At 34.3% G+C, this 19,598-nt stretch overlaps 2 protein-coding genes across 4 annotated transcripts in view; both read left to right on the top strand.

The window, feature by feature from the left end:
* Positions 1–3,692: 3,692 nt before the first annotated feature.
* On the top strand, positions 3,693–9,930 carry LOC106672518 (tethering factor for nuclear proteasome sts1). Of its 3 annotated transcripts, none has more exons than XM_014404039.2 (7): positions 3,693–3,849; positions 4,172–4,286; positions 8,070–8,392; positions 8,476–8,622; positions 8,694–8,855; positions 8,916–9,145; positions 9,224–9,930. In XM_014404039.2, the coding sequence occupies exons 2-7, from the start codon at positions 4,178–4,180 to the stop codon at positions 9,300–9,302; spliced, it is 1,050 nt and encodes a 349-aa protein (XP_014259525.1). In that variant the 5' UTR covers positions 3,693–3,849; positions 4,172–4,177; the 3' UTR covers positions 9,303–9,930. The 3 variants fall into 3 exon arrangements, with proteins under 3 accessions (XP_014259525.1, XP_014259523.1, XP_014259524.1); XM_014404037.2 differs by having other exon boundaries at positions 8,070–8,419; XM_014404038.2 differs by having other exon boundaries at positions 4,139–4,286; positions 8,070–8,419.
* Positions 9,931–12,183: 2,253 nt separating this feature from the next.
* LOC106672490 (transmembrane protein 151B-like) overlaps positions 12,184–19,598 on the top strand; it is a 34,904-nt gene continuing 27,489 nt past the window's right edge. Inside the window, exon 1 of the mRNA XM_014403988.2 lies at positions 12,184–12,321. The gene's annotated coding sequence lies outside the window, so the exon portion shown is untranslated. The remainder of the gene's footprint in view (positions 12,322–19,598) is intronic.

The following is a 19,598-nucleotide window of genomic DNA, read 5'->3' as shown; positions in this document are numbered from 1 at the left end:
AAATTAACATTTTATAAATTAGCATTAATCAGTTCATTCTTGATGGATGGAGAGGGATATCACTATGAAAACAAACATTAGATTGATATACTTAACTTTATTTACAAATCCATTATATATCATGGTCCAATTGATCAAATAACTTTTTTCAATTAATAAATATTTTTATGAAAGTTATTGGTTGAAATGAAAAAGTTAGTGTCACGAGCGGGATTCGAACCCGGGACCTTTGACTCGTGTCACGATAGCTCAAGTGGTTAGAGCAGCGGCGTGTTGAGCCGAATGTTGTGGGTTTGATTACCACTTGTGTCACTAACTTTTTCATTTCAATCGATACCTTACATGAAAAGGTTTATTTACAAAATCAGAACACAAAAATCAAATTAGATAGAACGGAATCAATAGATACGTACAACTCGAGCCAATTTTCAAGTAATAATTTGGACATTAGTGATTAATGAATTAATGAGAAGAATGAGGTTGTTTTAGCCTGCACAATTTGGATATGTTGGGCTTAATTTTTGATAGCTTGAGACGAATGTCAGGTTCAGTATGTAGACAGCTTCGGTGGCTGTAGAGATAGAAAATCCGGATCTGCATGGGTAAGTTTTGGCAAATGGAAGAAGAACACGTTTTTCTTTTTCAACAAGGGGTTGAAATTTTTTGTTTTCCAGACGGAGTCAAAATGGGGGTAACTATCGGAAAATAGATTTTAAGGTGGAGTCTGAAGTAATGTCTATCAAACATTTATATTCAGTTGAAGATAGACTGGTTGGCTTTGTTGAAAATGAAAACGGGTTGACCAGCCATTCATAGTCTTGCAGCATTGTATCTCGAGCTAAGTAGTGTTGAAAGGATATCTCCCAACTATGAAGGTGTTTGTAAATTTCATCAATCAATGTACCTTTTGCAAACTCTCGTTTATTTTATTTTATTTTTTTTTTTTTTTATCATTTAACACAGGAAAACACTCCACCTCTTCCTTTTCAACAGATTTAACTCAAAACTGGATTTTTTTTAAGACGTCAAAAAATTTGATACTCTTCCCATGCAAAGAAAGACTCATCTCATTCATTTTAATGAAAATATCTTATAAATACGACAGTATACATTGCCATTTCTCATCATTGACAATGTTGGCCAATTAGAAATTGTGGTCCATCCAAAAGTCTGTAATCGTGAAAGTGCTTTTGCACTTGACAACCACCTAACGTCTGTATGATGAAGCTAGGAATGATAAAGGCTTCCAACATCAACACATAGTAAAAATATAAAAATAATAAATAAAAAAAAATGTAAAAAGTCTTGACTTCAATGTTCATAATATGATATAATTAATAATTTGAACACACCCAACCAAAACTTTGTTAAACAAGGCCTGGCATTTGTTTCATAGCTGAGAAGAACACCATGACTGCTGCTATAAAAGAAAAACTTTTTTGTTTTCGGTACACATTGTTATTATTTTTTAAAAATTGTATTTATTCATTCTCTGTTTATTTTTGTAATTTTTACTTTTTCTCAAAGTTGCTGCAGACCCCCTAGTTACGGTCGACGAACCACGGTTTGGGAAGCCCCACCTTAGAAAATCTTAAAAAAGATTATATTAACAAAAAAAATCCTCATAAGATCAGGTAGCTAAGAGGCAAATAAAGTTTCTTGCCAAAAAATTATTTTAAAATTAATCAGTGAATGCAACCAAAATCTCCAAAACTTGGAGAAGTACAACCTGATATCTTGGGCATCAGGACACAACAGAATTTTTTGTAATGAAAAAGCAAAAATACTGGCCAGAGGAGGGTCTGAAAGAACATATACTTGTTATTAAAAAAAACTGGAAAATTTTTTTTAAAATTGATAAAAAAACAAGGAAAGGAACTGTAGCAGACGTCAATGACCTAATGAGAAGGCTCAAATGAAATGAACTAAGGAACTATTAAAGTATAGTATGCGAGAAGGCTGGAGAACAAAATACCCCCTTCCTAGTAACCATCATCATCATCATAATATACAGTAGTTTCCCACTTTACTCCTGATATTTTCAATGTCTCCTCTTGGGGAGGCTGGATACAGTACCTACACACTATACAAATTGTCTGCAATAATTGGAAGATAAAAATGAACACAACAAAAAGACAACACAAAGACAGACAGACAGATCTAAAGGCTATCTTATGGACCACATGGCTTATGCATCTATAAAAAACCAACTCACATCGATTGAAATAGTGGAAGAACAAACGAGTGACAAATCAAAAGGCAGACACAGTTAAGGAAAGGTAAACAGCTCAATGTATGATGATCGGCAGTCCTAAAGCCTGAAGGGAAAGATTCAGCCTCATCAGACGGAGAGTTCGAAAATGTAAAAGAAAGATCTAAAAAGAACAAAAAGGACTTTTTTAAATTATGAAGCTAGAAATATTGAAAGGGATTGCCACTTGTGTGAACAATGCAAACTATTTGTATTGCTTTGACAAATTATGCAAACTATATCCAGGTATTTGACCAGAAACCCTTAAGAATATTATCAACAAATGCAGCTGCCAAAATAATAAAAATAACCTATGAGTGCCCAAAATTTAATGACCCCCAATATTCAAATAGGTTATGTAATGAGGAAGAAAGACCACCTATATTGTCTTCGAATGCAAAGCAACCTTTCAATGTAGACATAACCTGGGATGTATATAAAAAAGAGAAAAAAAAAACAGGGAAAGGAATTGCAATGACAGACAATAACCTGAAGAGAAGGATCAAATCGATTTAACTGAACTAAGGAACTAGGAAAGTATAATAAGCCAGGAGGCCGCATAGCTTGGAGAAAAAACCTTCCTAGTAACCAACAGTATCATAATATACAGCAGTTCCCTACTTTACTTGCAAAGTAACCATTCTATGGAGACATAGCCTAGGTTTAAAAAAAGAAAAGCAACAACCTGCTTAAAAACAATGACCTGAAGAGAAGGATCAAATTGATTGAACTGAACTAAGCTACTAGGAAAGTATACGCCAGAAAGCTGTAGAGCTTGTAGAACAAAAAGAAAAACCTTCTTAGTAACCAACATCAACATAATGTACAGCAGTTTCCTACTTTTCTTGCAAGAACCTAGGATTTCTTCTACCCTTCCCAATATTTTCAGATGCCACCTCTTGGACACTGCACTATTTAAATTGTCTATAACAAATGGTAGATAGGAATAAACCTAACAAAGTCAGACAGACCTTATGACCTATGGACCTCCATGACCTATAGACCTAAAAAAAAAGCAGTCCTAAAGACCGACTTACATAGATCTTAATATTGGTAGAAAAAACTGACAAACCAAAAGGCAGACATAGTTAAGGAAAGACTAAGAGACAACTCAATGATCGTTAATCATAAAACTCAAGAGAAAGATTCAGCCTAATCAGACGGAGAGTTCGAAAACCCGGAAGAAAGACCAAAAGGCCGGAAGAAAAACTGACCCACTGGCAGACATAAATACCGAAAAAACAGGAAGAAAGAGACAATGCCCGGCAGAAGAAAGGAAAAAAAGGCAGACAAACAGGCATAAAGTGTTAAAAAAAGAAAGAAAAGGCCGGTAGTCAACCAAGGCGGCGAGCCGTCGGTTATCGGTCGTCGTTGACGTGTTGACCCGAACGCGCATGCCCGGCCCCCTTTTGTTGATATCCGCACCACCTGTTGGAGCGAAAACCCGCCTAAATCCACGAACCACGACGAGGAACGGACTTTGCAGCTGCCTCGCACTCGATGTGGCCGGGGTGCTTCGAGTGCTTTAAAAAAAAGTGTTCAGCCCAAGCCTCCCTTTAAACTTGGGACGTCAGATTATTATACGATAAAACTAAAAGGTGAGTTTATAATTATAATTAAATAATTTAATTCAATTTAACAGTGATTGGCAAGAGAGCTAACCGCCGTGAGCGTCCTTTTGTGACATGATTAGTTTCCATTTATTTATTTATTTAAGTACGAAACAGATCATATTTCGACTTTATTTAATCAGTCAGGATATGCTATAAGTTATATGGGGTCGTTTGATATGTTTAAGGGTAAAGGGAGCCTCCGGCGCCTTTTTTCCTTCTCCCGCCTCGTTTCTCGCGCTTTTTTGTTTTTTAATCTCTTTTCCTTCCAACTTAGATTCGTTTTTACATATTTGCTTCCTGTTTTGAGTGTAAAATGGAAACTCCGCCACCGGAACCCCCTCTGAGAAGGACGACGCGTTCAGCCCTGGTGGAAATACCAGCGAGGATGGGTGCCCTGTCTGTCTCTGAAAACAGACTTAATGGTAAGCCAGACAAACTTTTTTTCAATTAATCAAAAAAAAAAAAAAATCATGTATTTTAATTGCGACAATAACAAGTTGCACTACTTGAATGAAAATATATTTTTTTCCATCATTTTAGAACAATCTCAGTCTCCTTCATTCTTCCATAACGATTTTATTTATTTTAAAGGTACAAATATGGCCTTAAGCCCCCTTACGTGTTAATATATTAGAAATAAATTAGGTTAATGGAAGAACAATATTTTGTCTTCCCCTTTTACAGATTTTGAAGTGTATTTTTGGCTAAAAAGTAAAAAACTCAGTTCCTGGTTTTTAAAATAAAACGAAAAAATGATTCCTGAATGGTGCTGTACTGCAATTATCGGTGCATAAATGTATCATCCATGCAGTGGCTAAAAATATAAAGGTTTTTAGGTTCAATCTTGCCACAAAATTAAAAACAAAACAAAACTAGAGCTTTCCCAAATGAAACACTTTTAAGAGAAAAACATTGATATTAATATTTTGGAAAAAGACCATTAATATAAGTAGTGATTTCAAAAATTGCAAGCATTTTTTGGATAATGCTCATACCAAATAATTAAAGAATAATTGTATAATCAGATGCTATTAGTCGTTTGGATCAAACACAAACTTGTTTTCAACACCAGGAAAGATCAAATGTTTAAATTATTAATCATTAATTAATTTTTGGCCTCCCCCTACAGTACAAATTTTGAAGGTTTAAAAAAAGAATTATTTATATATTTTGAGTGTGACAAAAGTAGTTGCACTAGTTGAATGAAAAGAATTTTTGTTTCATCATTTTAGAATATCATAGACTCCTTCAATCTTCTGTAATGATTCAAATTTATTTATTTTAAAGTTACAAATAGGGCTTTATGCCCCTTACATGTTCACCTATAAATAAATTAAGTTAATGCGATGACAATAGTTTGCCTCATCTTTTCGTGCAGATTTAGAAGTATAGTTTTGACTAAAAAGGAAAAAAACACAGTTCCTGTTTTTTTTTTTTTTTTATGAGGGTTCGCAACAGCAGAGGTCATATGAACTCTCAGGGTGCCAGTGTTTTTGAAAAAAGCCCATTTATAAGTATGTCGGGTTCAAATGCAGGGCCGCTGGATTCGAACCCGGGACCTTTACCTTACAGTGATGAGGGCCGTGTCAACGACTAAACCTTGCGGCCACCGACACCCCCCAGTTTCTGATTTTTAAAATAAAAGAAAGAAAAAATTCTTGAAAGATTTCTGAATGTTGTTGTACTGTAATTATGGGTTACTATAGTAAATGAATCATCCATGCATTGGCTCAAAATATAAAGGTAATTTAGTTTCCTTTTTTTAGGTTTCAATATTGCCACAAAAAAAGAAGATAAAGCTCTCTCAAAAGGAATACATAAAAAAAAACGATATTAATAGTTTAGAAAAACATAATAACGTGTGTTATATACATACAAAATTACAAAACAAAAAACTTTTTCAACCGAAACGTATTTTCATTTATTTATTTTTTGTATGTTTTATTTATGTATTTTGATGGTGACAAAAAAGGAGTTGTTAGTTGAATGAAAAGAATTTTTTTACCTCATTTTAGAACAATGTCAGACTCATTCATTCTTCTGTAATGATTCAAATTTATTTATTTTAAAGGTACAAATAGGGCTTTAAGCCCCCTTACATGTTCATATATTTGAAATAAATTAAGAAATAACATATTTTTTGCCTCCCTCTTTCGTACAGATTTTGAAGTATAGCTGGCTAAAATGGAAAAAACCACTGTTCCTGGTTTTTAAAATAAAAGGGAAAAAAAAGATTCTTGAAAGATTTCTGAATGTTGCTGCGCTGTAATTATCAGTTACTTTGGTAAATTTATCACTGATGCAGTGACTAAAAATATAAAGGCAATTTAGCTTTCCTTTTTCTTAGGTTTCAATCTTGCCACAAAATTAAGAAAAACAAAATTAGAGCTTTCTCAAATATAAACACATTTTAAGAGCAAAATATCGATATTAGTAATTCAGAAAAGAATTAATTACAACTGGTGTATATTTAAAAAAATGCAAGTATTTTTTTGATAATGCTCATACCAAATAACGTGTGGTGTTTAGTGTCCGTTAGTTAATGATTGTTGATCATTTGGAAATCGTGAAATGCAGTCTGGTATGACGCAGGTTTTAGAAAAACATTTTTTTTATTGTGTCAATGTTTCGATCCTTGTTGAGATCGACTTTCAACACGACACGCAAGAATGACACATCTACACGGAAAACAAACATTTTTTCTCTGAAGAATATCATTAAAGATCAAAACGTTAGCATGTTAAAGAAAATGTTTCTAAAACCTGTCACACCAGACCGCATTTCATGATTTCCAAATAATTTTTTAAAAATTTGTTTAATTAGATGCTATTGGCCTCCTGGATCAAACAGACTTTTTTTAACACGAGGAAATATCAAGTGTTTAAATGAGATCATTTAATTTTTGGCCTCCCCCTACAGTACGAATTTTTGAAGGGTAGTTTAGGTTAAAAAAACTTTTGTCATTTATTTTTTGTTTTGTATTATTTATTTATGTATTTTGTGATTGTCAAAAAAAGGAGTTGCACTAGTGGAATGACAATAAATTTTTTTTCATAATTTTTAGAACTATTTCAGGCTCGTACATTCTTCTATAATGATTTAAATGTGATAACATAATTTTTGGCCTCCCCCTTTTGTTCAGATTTTGAAGTGTAGTTTTGGCTTAAAAGGAAAAAGAACAGTTCTGAATCAAACACAAACTTGATTTTAACACCAGGAAATATCAAGACAACTTCATTCTTCCTTAATGAAGGATCAAGCATTCAAGTGCGATAACATAATTTTTTACCTCCCTCTTGTGTATAGACTTTGAAGTGTAGGTTTGGCTAAAAAGAAAAAAAAACTTCCTGGTTTAAAGAAGAAAAGGAAAAGGATGTTGGTGTGCTGTAAATATTGGTTACTACTATAAATGTATCGTGCATGCAGTGGCTCAAAATGTAAAGGCAATTTAATTTTTTTTAAGGCTAATATAGCTGTGTGTATATAATACTACTTACAGTTTTAAAAGTACAAAACTAAAGCTTTCTCAAATGTTAACAGAAAAACCTCGATATTAGTAGTTTAGAAAAAAGAACCATTAATTACAACAGATATATATTTTAAAAAAATAGGTCAAAAGCTTGGCAGATAACAATTAAATTTGTTTTTTCACCTGGACCATACCAAAATCCAGTATGCAATCATTCCTTAAATAAAACAATTGGATTTTTATTAAACATGTACTGCTCTTTATATCTACAAGCCATTTTACATTATACACTCTTTCAGTACAATTTCTGAGATTTCTTCTTGATGTTTATTTCACGATGGAACATTTCAACAATTTCAATTAATCAAATCACACTGTTTTTATAGTAGGATTAGCTTATTTTGTTTGTAAATATTAAACTCAGCCACTACTCAACTTGATTGTCTTTACTTTTTGTATATTTTAATTTGCAAGTTTATTCTTCAACTCATCAGTTTTATTAAAGTGTCATTAAAATAAAATTATTAAATTTGATTGAGAACAATAATTAAAGGTCTACTTTTTGAGCCACTGCATATTATTATATATACGATATTAATGATTAAGCTAAGTGATTATTGTTAAACATCCGTATGTAAACATTTTTCAAGTTTAGGTAAATTAAAAATTTATTTTTGGCTGCTGTTATATTTAATATGCTAATTTTAATGTTTTTATTTTTTTTATTTTTGTAAAGCTCGACTTCATCCTGTAAACACCAATAACATCATGACTAATCTTAATGTTGATATCAATCAAATCATACTGCCAAATTCGTATATTTCACCCGCTCCTTCACCTGATGAGCTTGTGATCCAAGCGAGGGGAAGAAGAAGGATGCCTCCATGGTCACCGCCCGACGTATCCACCCCTCCGGGCATTAGAAGGACAGGCGATTCTCCGAACAGAAAGGAACGGACGCCGATTAAACCTGGTGTTCAGTTTTCACCGAATGGAAAGAGCACGATCGTTCTTAGAAGCACACCTAGGAAGCGCCTTCTGATGAGCGACCCGTTGGATGTGAGTTGCTCTCCAGAAAAAAAAATCGTGAGTGATTATAGCCATTAAAAAACTTATGCAAATGTAAATTATAATATTTATAGCATGTGGCATCACCGAGTGTAAAAAAAATGAAAATCGAGCTACCCCCGGTCCAAGGTCCTGTGGAAATCACTTTAAAAGCGCTATCACAAGAACAGTTGATTAATGTTATAAGTGGTATAATTTCAAGACATCCAGATTTGGAAGAGGTATAGTACTTATTTTTTCTCCAAGGGTAATAAGATTTATTTTATTTTATTTTTATGTTTAAACACAATAGGAAATAAAATCAAAACTTCCTGCACCAGATTTAAAACCATTGTCGGATAAGCTCCATGAACTTAGAAAAAATATATACAAATGCTTGCCAAATTCAAGACTTACGTCAAAAACGGACTCACCGGCTTACAACAGGGCGTCAACACATGTTCTCACTTTTAAGGTATTCATTTATTTTAAACACGTCGTAATGATTTATACGCAATCTGATTTAAAATTACAGAAAGCCATTTTGGAAGCGGGAAAGGTTCTCACAGCTAGCCAACAATGGGAGGCTGTCATCGCTTTTGTAATTTTAGGATGGGAGCAAACCGCTCTTACTCCACTTTGGGAAAATCCACCTCACAATGTCGCGAGGAAACAGTGTTTTAAATTCCTCGCTGCCCAGTGCATGACAGCTTTGAAAAAACTAATTCACATTCCGAAGGAAGAGGCGGAAAGGATTCATTTAAAGTACTCTACTTTACTTATAAATAATAATAACTTCTTGAATTTTCTCAGTAATTATGTATTTTTTAAATGTATTTTCAGGCTCATAGGATTCATAAAAGACAGCGAAGAAATAATCCCTTGTGTTGCACAACTCGAATCTATGATTGGAAAGGCTTAGTTGTCAAAAAATATTTTATTGAAAGTACTTGAAATGAATTGTTACCTTACGTTTGCGCTCAAATCCTTTTTTTGTGGTTGACTAACTGTTACCTTTAAATAGTGCCTTAAATTAATGTTTTATTGAAATTTTAAAAAATAAATTTATACAAATTTTGGTTTCATTAGTACTAATGGATTTTTATGAATCAGTTTGCTTAAAAAAAAAAATTGTCTTTGTCATTATCATTGCAGTTAAATTCCCAGTCTTTATACTGGTTTTTGTGATTGATTCACATTTGTTACGCTTTGTATTTATTTATAATTCATGTAGTAATATGTTGTAGTTAAAAAGTTGAATGGTTCTGATTTTTTGTATTAAATAGACTTTTTTTTTTTAATAGTTGAAATTATGGTAGGTCTTAGTTAGATTTGACCGAGTTTAGACTGATATCGAGGAATTGATGGTTATTATCATTGTTAGAAAGGATCAGAGAATTGTAATGATTAATTTAACATGAAAAAAAAAATTCAACTTGTATAGAATCATTTTAGAAATACAATTTTTATATTATTTTATTGTTTATTTTATGTAATTATATGGTAGCAAAATATCTGTTGAGTACAAATTCTAAACTTTTTTTTTCAATTTTATGAGTTTTTATTATTATTATTATTAAAATAAAACCTATTAAGATTTGATTTGTTATTATTTCGCACACATTCCTACACATAAAAGCAATGTTTATTTAATATATTGTTTAGAGTTTATTTTATTTTGATTTGTTTGATTGCACTTGGGTGTGGTTTATTGTGGGTGTTTAGTCTTTTCTTCTCATCTTTTTCTTTTTCTTGCAGAAGTCCATCTATCTGATTCTGTCTTTTCTATGACTATTCCTCTAAAGTTATTCAATTTTGGTTGCCAAAAATCAAAAAGTGAGGATTCCGAATTAGAATGATTGAAAAACGACCAATATGCAGGTTCTTGCCCTCGGCTAGAAAAAAACTGGTTGTTACTAACATTTTGGCCTGCTTGTCTGTCAGATGCATTTCACCATCTTCCATGATGATGCCTGGAAATTCAGGGAATTAACTGTTTTCGCTACCTTCAGCATTGGGTCTGGTTGAATTTTATTATTGATTTATTCACTTTGCAGTTTTTTGATAATCTTACAAGTAGATCACATAGTTACAATGAAATACTATAAATTGAAAGAAATTTTGGCCTTAGGACTTAGGAGTTCCACAAGGATCTCATTTAGAACCACTCCTTTTTAATATTTATATTATCATTAATAAAATCTCACTAAAGTTACGTTCCTCTTATTTGCAGATGACAAAAATGTATCGTTCTCTTTAGATTTTGTTCGATGAAGAGTTGACCTTTGGTGATCACATTTATTTCATAATAAACATCTTTAATAACCGAAATACCTTTTTTTCTTCAATCCAACATCCACTTTGACTACAAGTTATTTATGCTTATATTAGATTTTCAATTTTCATCTTATTAATTAATCAGCATTTATTCTGTAATGAACATAATCGTAGCTTTTCAGTGATGGTGGCATGTAGGCGAAACAATTGAGTGAAATGTAAATCAGTGGGAAGGATCCAGTAATGTAAGGTCTTTCAGTTCAACATATGAAATTTTTTCATGTCTGCAAGGGTGATGAACCTGTAATTTGAACTTTGCCAATTATCCCAGTCTGCCTATCCTTGCTCGGTTAGTCCGACAGACATGTCATTTAAACATCTTCAGATCTTACTCTTTTATGGCTCTACTAGCTTTATAGATGAATTACTAAATGCCTCCACGTCCCAGGCAGACACACTGAAGATGTCAAAATTAAGAAATTCATTTAATGGACCAACCCAGCTAGGATAGACTGATCAAGATGATCAGTTGAAACATCGTACTGACCTCCCATTGGGGACAGAAGTTAATGTAAGTTGCCTGGTGTAAAACCAGCCAAGAAAAGTTCACATTGCAGACAACTAATTGATTTAACCAGGCAGCTTAGTTAAATCAACCAAAAGGCCTCATTTGAAAGAGTCCTAAGGATCAAATTACAAGTTCGACCAGTCTCAGACCCACCACTAACTTTAAAAATGATCATGTTAACATGTATAAGTTGATTTTTTAAAATCAACCCTAGACCTTTTATGATAGCCTTTAATGGATCACCTAGGGGTATTTTTAAACACTGCATTTTTGCCTTGGAGAATGGCAATAAAAAGTGCCAGAAGCTTTGCTGATGGGAACATTATATTATGGGTTTAAGGAAGTCATTAGTGTAAGATCAAAAAAGTAATTATGTACGGTTTACTATTTTTTTTGACCATGTTTATAATAATCTGATATATGAAATTTCATTGAAAGTAAACGACAATTCGTAATGTTTATGTGAATATTTGGATAATATCGTTTATGAACGTAAAATATATGAAATTTCATTGAAAGTAAAGAAAATTAGTTTTTTTATGATCAAAATGTATTTTTGAAGAATTCTAAAATGGTTAGAGACCACCAGGGCGCTGGGTGTAGTCTGTGCGGGAGGGTAAAATCGATGTCAACAAATATCTTTATTTAATTTTTTTTTCTCGTTATTTCCGTAAACAGGAGTTCGGTTCGAAAAACTGAAGTCTCAAACCCAAACCCTGGCAACCCTACACTTTACAGATGCCTCCTTGGGACATGGATGGCCACGATGGTCATATCCACGTCAACCCCCATGTCCTTATCCAACAAAACTGACGATTTTCGATTATCCTATCACACCTTAAATGGAAAAGACTGAGAGTATGTTTGAAGTGTTCGTCCAGAACGGATAAAGTGGGTCGTGGATCTTTCGAGGGTGGGGTTGTCACGGGAAACGCAATCGGATTGGTCTGATGTAGGGTAGGCCGGCGACGTCTTTCACCCCTTCGTCGCCAACTCAGTTATCGGCACAGCTCGACTTGGGTAGTTGGGTCGTTGCCGACGTCAATCCTCGGCAACCGCTTGACGTATTTTCCTACTCAGGGATATCGCATTTATGGTAACGTGACTATTTGCCCACTTTTAACTATTTTATTCGACTGGAATCTACCATTTAGAAACAATTTGATAATTTTTAAGTTCGATATCGTTTTAGATGAAAGAATTGCCTTTTTTTACGCGATGTGCTAACAACAAAACATCCTTGTAATGAACCCAATGTTATTTTAATAAAATGCTCGTAAATATTGATTTTTTTCTCGTGTTGAAAATCTAATAAAAATTTTACAATGATAAACTATAAAATTAAATAAACTCCTATATAAATACTTATAAGCTTTGAATTTGAGTTGTATGTTGAAAAACCAAGGATGAGGCCAATTAGACAAGAAAACACTCAGTGTTCATCGAGCTTTCCTTATCTTTAATCAGACATGGAAACTTTCATTAATAAAGTAAACTGATATGATCATCAATTCACATGTTCATGTTCGATCTAGTTCTGATCGAATTTAATGCACATATCTAATTTTATTGTACTTGTGAAATAAATAAAATTAATTGGCCTCATCTTTTTTTAAAAATATAATTGTTTAATATACAGGATGTTTCTAAGCATAAAATGCAATAAACATTTCTCTTTACTCTTCGATTCTCAATAATAAGGGTGATATTTCTGGTTTCGGAGTTTTTTTGTTAAAGTTGAGCCATAAAAATAAGTCTTCTGAAACTTTGGTCCGGCAACAGATTTGGACCTCTAAAGCACTCCGGTTAAGGAAGAGATGTCTTGAACTTAACCATCGCGATCCGGCCCTCTGATACTAAAGAAGCATAGAAAAACATTAAAAAAAGTGAAGCATTAGTGGCCTGGATTGGTAGAAGAGCTCTCCTGGCGTATCAAGAGCACGATAAGTGGACCTCGGAGGATCTGACTCGTAAATGAAGGGTCATCCTCAGCGATTAAGGATAGGCCGTGCGAGGTTGGCACACGGACATTTGCTTTTGGGCCGAAACAAGCGTGTGTGCCCTGCATAGAGAAAGGTTGCTCGATGTGTTCCACCTAAGGATGCAATTCCCTGGCTCTATAGAGCGCGTAGGATGAGATTGTGCTCGATTTACTGCTCGGCAGAGTGTATTTGGGCCCCCCTGTTCCAATTTTTGGAGGAAACAGGGTTGTTTTATTGTATATAGTACTTATAGATCTTTCGTTTTCTGACCACTAGTGTGTGTTGAAAGTGAATAAATTATTGGCACTCGTTGGACATGGGACGAGAGTTTTTTTGGAAAGGATAAAATTTTGGGGATTTCTTTTCGCACGAGAGGGATTTTAAGGCCATTTTGAAGGGTGTAGATTAAAGTGAAGTTGGCATACCTGCGGTGCAAAGGAGATAAAGGATCGATCTAAGTACGCTGCCTTGAGGAACTCCCTCTCTAAGAGGACAGTAGACGGAGTAGGCCGATCCTTGGAAAGGATTAGGTAGGAACAAAGGATTTAGGTAGAGGGTATTTATGCCCTTTAATATTTATTATTAGATTCGTTTTGCTGATTTGAAAACAAAATAAATGATATTTTTATGTTTTGCACAGAAGGGTTATGATTAAGAGACTTCCCACAAGTTCTTCTTCTTATTTATTATTATATTTGTTCTTTAACTAATTTGTTTTTAAATATATACATTTCACTTTACGTATATTTCAATGTAATACTTATTTTGATTAATTAATATGTTTTAGTAAGGTTTTGGTTGAAATGAAAAAGTTAGTGTCACGAGCGGGATTCGATTGACACGATAGCTCAAGTGGTTAGAGCAGCGGCGTATTGAGCCAAAAATCGTAGGTTCGAATCCCGCTCGTAACACTAACTGTTTAATTTTAACCAAAGCCTTACGTAAAAAGATTAATTAATTGAAAGAAGTAATTTGGTCAATAGACCATTAAATATAATGTAATTACTTATATTTGTAAAGCTTATTTTTTTTAGCATTACCTAGCTAGCCTTAATTAGCTATAACAGAGTAATTGTAAATAAATAAATAATTCGATAAAATATGTTAAAATTCTAATAAAATTTACCAATGCAAACTTTGATTAACGTTTTAATTAAACTTTTTTTATTATAAAACAAAACAATTCCTGTGGGGTGGGATGTAGCCTCTTTGTAAAGGACGACAATTTAATTTTGTAACAAACTTGTTACCCTGAACGATACAAGTATCGAACCCCGAATAAAACCCTTGAAGATTAAAAAAAACACTCTTTTTTTAATCCACGATTTAATTCAAATTTTATAAGTTCCCATAAAAAATTTAAACCTAATTAAAACAAATCATCTGTCAATTTTATTATTCTTGGTGTATTACGAGTTTTACGCGTGGACGCATCTCCAATCTACTTCCTAATATTAAAAAAATATCCGAAACATTCAATTTGTTAATTGAGAAAAAACCTAATTATATTATAACAAAACAAAGTTATGTGAGCTTTGAGCGACCACAATCAACAAATAGTTCATTACAAATATCTAGCCCGCTTGCTATTCCAAGGAAACGTCTATCAGTGTCGGCGTATACTGGATATTCGTCCATCACCCCGTGTATAAAATATACATTTAACCCGAGGGTCGATTGGACTTGATATTCAGGCCTCGATCCCCTCACACCTGCATGCATGCTAATATATACATTCATTCGTACGAGCCTTGAATCCGAGAGATTATTTATACAAAAAATGAACAAAAATATACTATGCGCGTTCCTCAGTGACCTGTTATTTCATAATTTGTTGAAGTCGTGAGGAGCGGTCTAGAATAAGATAGTTGAGAAAAACGCCTTTTTCATTTTTTTGCCGTAGTTTCGATCTTAATTCGGGTCATCTTCAGGGCATAAAGTGTGAAAGTGTTGTGAATTTGAACATTGTATCCACAAAAAAAAAAAAAATTACCCATTCCATATTTTTTTCCATGGGTATGATTTAGTGCAAAAAAAATTTGCAAAACTCCAGCGCTTCGCAGTTGCTATGTTCTTCGTTTTACGGAAAAACATTGAATGCTGGATATGTCACCTGACCTATCCCTTATCCTAATCCTAACCCTAACCCTTCATAAAGTATTTTAACCAGTCCGTAACTAACGCTAATTGTAAGTTCAAATTTCTTCTTAGCAAGGCGCTAGATTAAAACCCCGCACGACGGATTGGTCGCGCAGGTTTAACATACCAAAGCGCCGTGAACATCACAAAACCAATGACACTTCAAAAATAGCACCACACTTCATGCCCTGAAGATGACCGAATAAAGGTCGAAATATCGCCAAAAAATTAAAACGGTGTTTTTCTAAATTAACTAATTTTTGACGGCTCTTCACGACTTAAACAAATTTAAAAAATGCTATTTTATTTCTTATAAGAAAAAGAGAAAAGGAAAACCAACTACTGATGTTCCCGAGTGTTCTATCACATCTATCTACTAGTTAAACTGTTGAAAGTTCCTCTCGTATTATTCGCAAAAGTTAATGGTATTTTGAGATTTGTTTCATTCATGTTGTGTATTCTACTTGTTTGCAGGAAAGAGGTGTGTTCAAGAGATAATCTGAATCCAAAACGAAATCATTCTACAGCACTGCCCACCCACAGTTTTCAATAGTTAATGGTGTCTGAATGGTCGTTTTCTGCAATATTGATTAAAGCTAAGCTTCCACTGTGTTTAATACTTAACGGTTTCTATTAACGCTTGTTTTATCCATACTCTATGCTACATTTTTGTCATATTATTCTACCTTCCAATCCATAGCGGTTTTTTTATAATTTTTTGTCTATTGGATGATAATTCTATACCTTCAATTCTGTATGGAAGACTTTCAACTTCGGTTGTTTTTGTTTCCGGATTCCAATTTTATTTCTCTTATAGACCTCGTATTTGAGCTTCTATGGTATGCCTGGAAATTATGCAACTCAAATAACACGTCCCCAAATTTAACCTAATCTTATCCTAACCCTAACCCTACCCAACCTAATGTAAACCTGCCTCTAACCCAAACTTAGCCCTTAACCTAATCCCTTTCTAACCCAATATAACTTATTTTAAATCAGTCACTATCCTTAACTTAACTTGTTTCTAACCCTACCTATTCTAACCTAAACCTTATTAATTCAACCCAACGTACTTGCAATCCTCAGTAGCGAAATGGTCAAAATAATTTCTGTATCCAGCTCAAACCATATCCTCGTTCAATTTGATTTTGGCTTTCTTTCCTAGCCTTTTCACCATTTCTTTCAGACCGTCTTCTGCCTGGTCCCGTGCCTTTTCCAGTAATCCTTCCTCCTCTGTACTTACTTTATGTTAGTGTTGCTGAATTTTAGTACTCCGAAAATAATTTCTCTATGCTTGTTAAAGCTAAATTGTATTGCTTGATTTCATTATAAGCTCGTAGTCAACTTAATCATGTTTGTAGCTTGGACGTTTCCGCTTTCGTCGAAATTCTTAAATTTTGGGTCTGCCCGTTATTTCTCTTAATCGAGTTCCTGTTATAAGTTTGTGACAGGTTCGTTCTATATTACATAAATTGTTTGTTTTGGTTGGTCACTGAGTCAGGTCGCAGACTTCAACCACAAGTCCCACAATTTGACCCTTTTTATGGGTTTATAAGGAAAATTTAAAATATCGTGAGATTTCTTTTGAAGTAGGTGTTTCACTCGACGATTTAGTTACAAGTAAAAGGTACACAATCTGCAAAGAAGGTGAAAAGCTCGTCTGGTAGACTAAAACAACTAATATTTGTAATAATATTATATAATTATAGGTCGCAAGATGCTGAATCGTTTTATTTGATCAATTGATTTGAGGTGAACAAGCGTAACAAGCATACATCAAAAGTGATGTTAATGGGGATAAATCGATCAGCGAACAATTCCTTAGAATATTCCAACATTGTGAATTTAAATGTTAGTTCCATGTTTCCAGGGAGAAAATAAAGTTTGTGTTGTTGTTTCTACCATGGCCTTCAACTCGGCCCTGGCAGATTATAAATCTTGTTTTGATGTCGGTTTTGATGTAGTAATACAGTTATTTACCCTCTTACCGACCCATCCCCTAATCACGAAGTTTCCAAGGCAACACTCTGCCCGTCCGCTGAGGCACGACTTCCTCTTCGCAACCCTGACCACCCGAACGCTCCTTGACTGCTCACCTGTGTAAAATGAGACCATGGGGAAAATCGCGACGACGTTGCTTTCAAGGTGGGAACAAGGAAATTTAAAAAAAACTTTCCTAACAACAACGTTGAATGAATTGATTCGACTTTTCAAAAAACGGAAGTTGGAAACGGACGTTGCAAATATTAAATTTCTAAAGGGCTCAACATATACTGGAAGCTAATGAAAAGCATAAGACAAGGAAAAAGATTACTCGCAAAAACAATCCAATGAGAGAAAGAGGTAGATAACATAAACTAATAACCACAACAGGTATATTTTCAGGACCTGCTTTAGTAAAATATTATTTAAAAAATGGGAGGACAGATCAAAACCTACCATTAAAATTAATTAGTAAAAACGACTATCACATTGTCACCTATGATGATGGATACTAGTCAGTGGTTTTTTTATTCCTGAAACACTGCACCTCCTGGATTTTTAGTACTTTCCTATTCATCTACTCAGTCTTTCTCCTAAAAAGTACTAGGTCATTGCCTGTCGTTGCTACAGTTCTTTTCCCTAGGTTTTCTTTGTATCCCAGGTTATGTCTCCATTGAACTGTTGTTTTCGAAGACGGTATGGGCGGCAATTTCTTCCTCATCATTGTATAACCTACAACTTGGGACAACGTTGTATATACTCATGTTATGTTGATGTTTTCTGTGTTATCAGTGACCGATATATTATCTTTTCACTCTTCTGAGTTTAACCTTCTCTAACTGTAGCAGTGAGCTTGCTAGTCTTGGTGAGGATTGCTTTAACATAAGCTTATTATATCTAGCACCTCCTTTTTGGATCCTTTCTGCGATGGAAGATTCTGTGTTTGTTTTTCTTATCTCAAGAATAGGTTCAGGTTATATGGTCTTGCAGTTCCTCCCCGGGCCGTGTCTGGCGTTAATTCCCTTGTGTCCTGTACTCAAGCCATCATCAGGTAGTTGCGTTTGTCCAGGTCTTGGAAATTTGAATGCACTCAATTACTGATTTTGATGTGATTTCTTTATATACTGATGCTTTAATACCTGCTTGGCTATCCGATCTTATGAGATTTTTCAGTCAGTGTAACCTCTTTTAAGATTTTCTAAGGCACAAGACCAGCTCAACTTAGCGAATATATTTGAAGTGTGTCAAAACTACAGAGGCTTATAAAAAAGCCTGAAGCTAGATATATATAACCAATATTTAAAGAATTATAATAGTTCAAAAGATGTCCTACTATAGATGCATTGATAAAAGCTCTGTAGCCACCTAAACAAATCTGATTTACAGCTTTTTATTATTATTTAAAAATTAACTAATTTGATGTGATATTTTTATATGCTAATGTTTTAATTGCTGTTTAACCATCAGATATTTTAATATTCCTTAATAGATCCTTCCTAATAATCCTTTATCTGAGGATGTAACTTTAGTGACAGGGAGTTTTTGGTGGCCCGGTGTTGTTTTGAGGAGTCGTGGAAGATCATTCGAGGCAGGGACTGTTGGCTGAGGTCCGGGGCAGTGAGTCGGTTGACTCTGCAGCGGTTGAAGAGACTCGAGTGCAGCAGTTAGCCGAATGCAGCAGTTGGCCAGTATAGCCAAGTCGGCTGTGTTGAGAAGGCGAGATCTAGGTTACTGCTGCGAGTTCCCTTGCTGTCGTCGTTATCGTAGTCAGTGCTCCATTGGTGTTTAGTAAGAGCTCGTCTGCTGTCGTTGCTCGATTGGTGAGACCTCGTTGAGGAGACGAATCTTTGACGAGTCTGAAGTTAGTGGGGAAGTACCCCTGCTTATATTCAAAAGGGCTCTACTCTGGTTGCAGAGTGGAGGGCGAGACCATTCCATAACAGGTACTGGCACCTAGCGAGTACTGTGTTAACTGTTGTAGGTCACTACAGTAACCTCTCTTAACATTTTTTAAGGCCCAAGCGTTCGTAGCATGTATTTAAACTTGAAAGACAGAGGTTTACTCTCCTGACAAGTTTGATTACTCGTGTTTTGGACTCGTATACCTATGGACCTATAGTTCTATCATTTTCGGCTCTTTTACTTTATGCATTTTATTACCTGTCACCAGTACACATTTACAAGAGAATACCACCATCGAACCAAGTCCGCTACTTGGTACCAAGCCCGCTTGGGCTTTACTTAGATAGTAGACTTACATGGAACCCAC

Source organism: Cimex lectularius, unplaced genomic scaffold (genome assembly GCF_000648675.2).
Source record: "Cimex lectularius strain Harlan isolate CLEC.00 unplaced genomic scaffold, Clec_2.1 scaffold64, whole genome shotgun sequence".
Classification (NCBI taxonomy): Eukaryota; Metazoa; Arthropoda; class Insecta; order Hemiptera; family Cimicidae; genus Cimex; species Cimex lectularius.
This window is presented reverse-complemented; position numbering and strand designations above follow the sequence as displayed.

Bases quoted from the DNA above. Each gene is read 5' to 3' on its own strand.
- LOC106672518 (XM_014404037.2), top strand. From the start codon at position 4,178: ATGGAAACTCCGCCACCGGAACCCCCTCTGAGAAGGACGACGCGTTCA. The intron at 4,287-8,069 runs GTAAGCCAGACA...ATTTTTGTAAAG, and splicing joins CTCTGAAAACAGACTTAATG to CTCGACTTCATCCTGTAAAC. The intron at 9,146-9,223 runs GTACTCTACTTT...ATGTATTTTCAG, and splicing joins GCGGAAAGGATTCATTTAAA to GCTCATAGGATTCATAAAAG.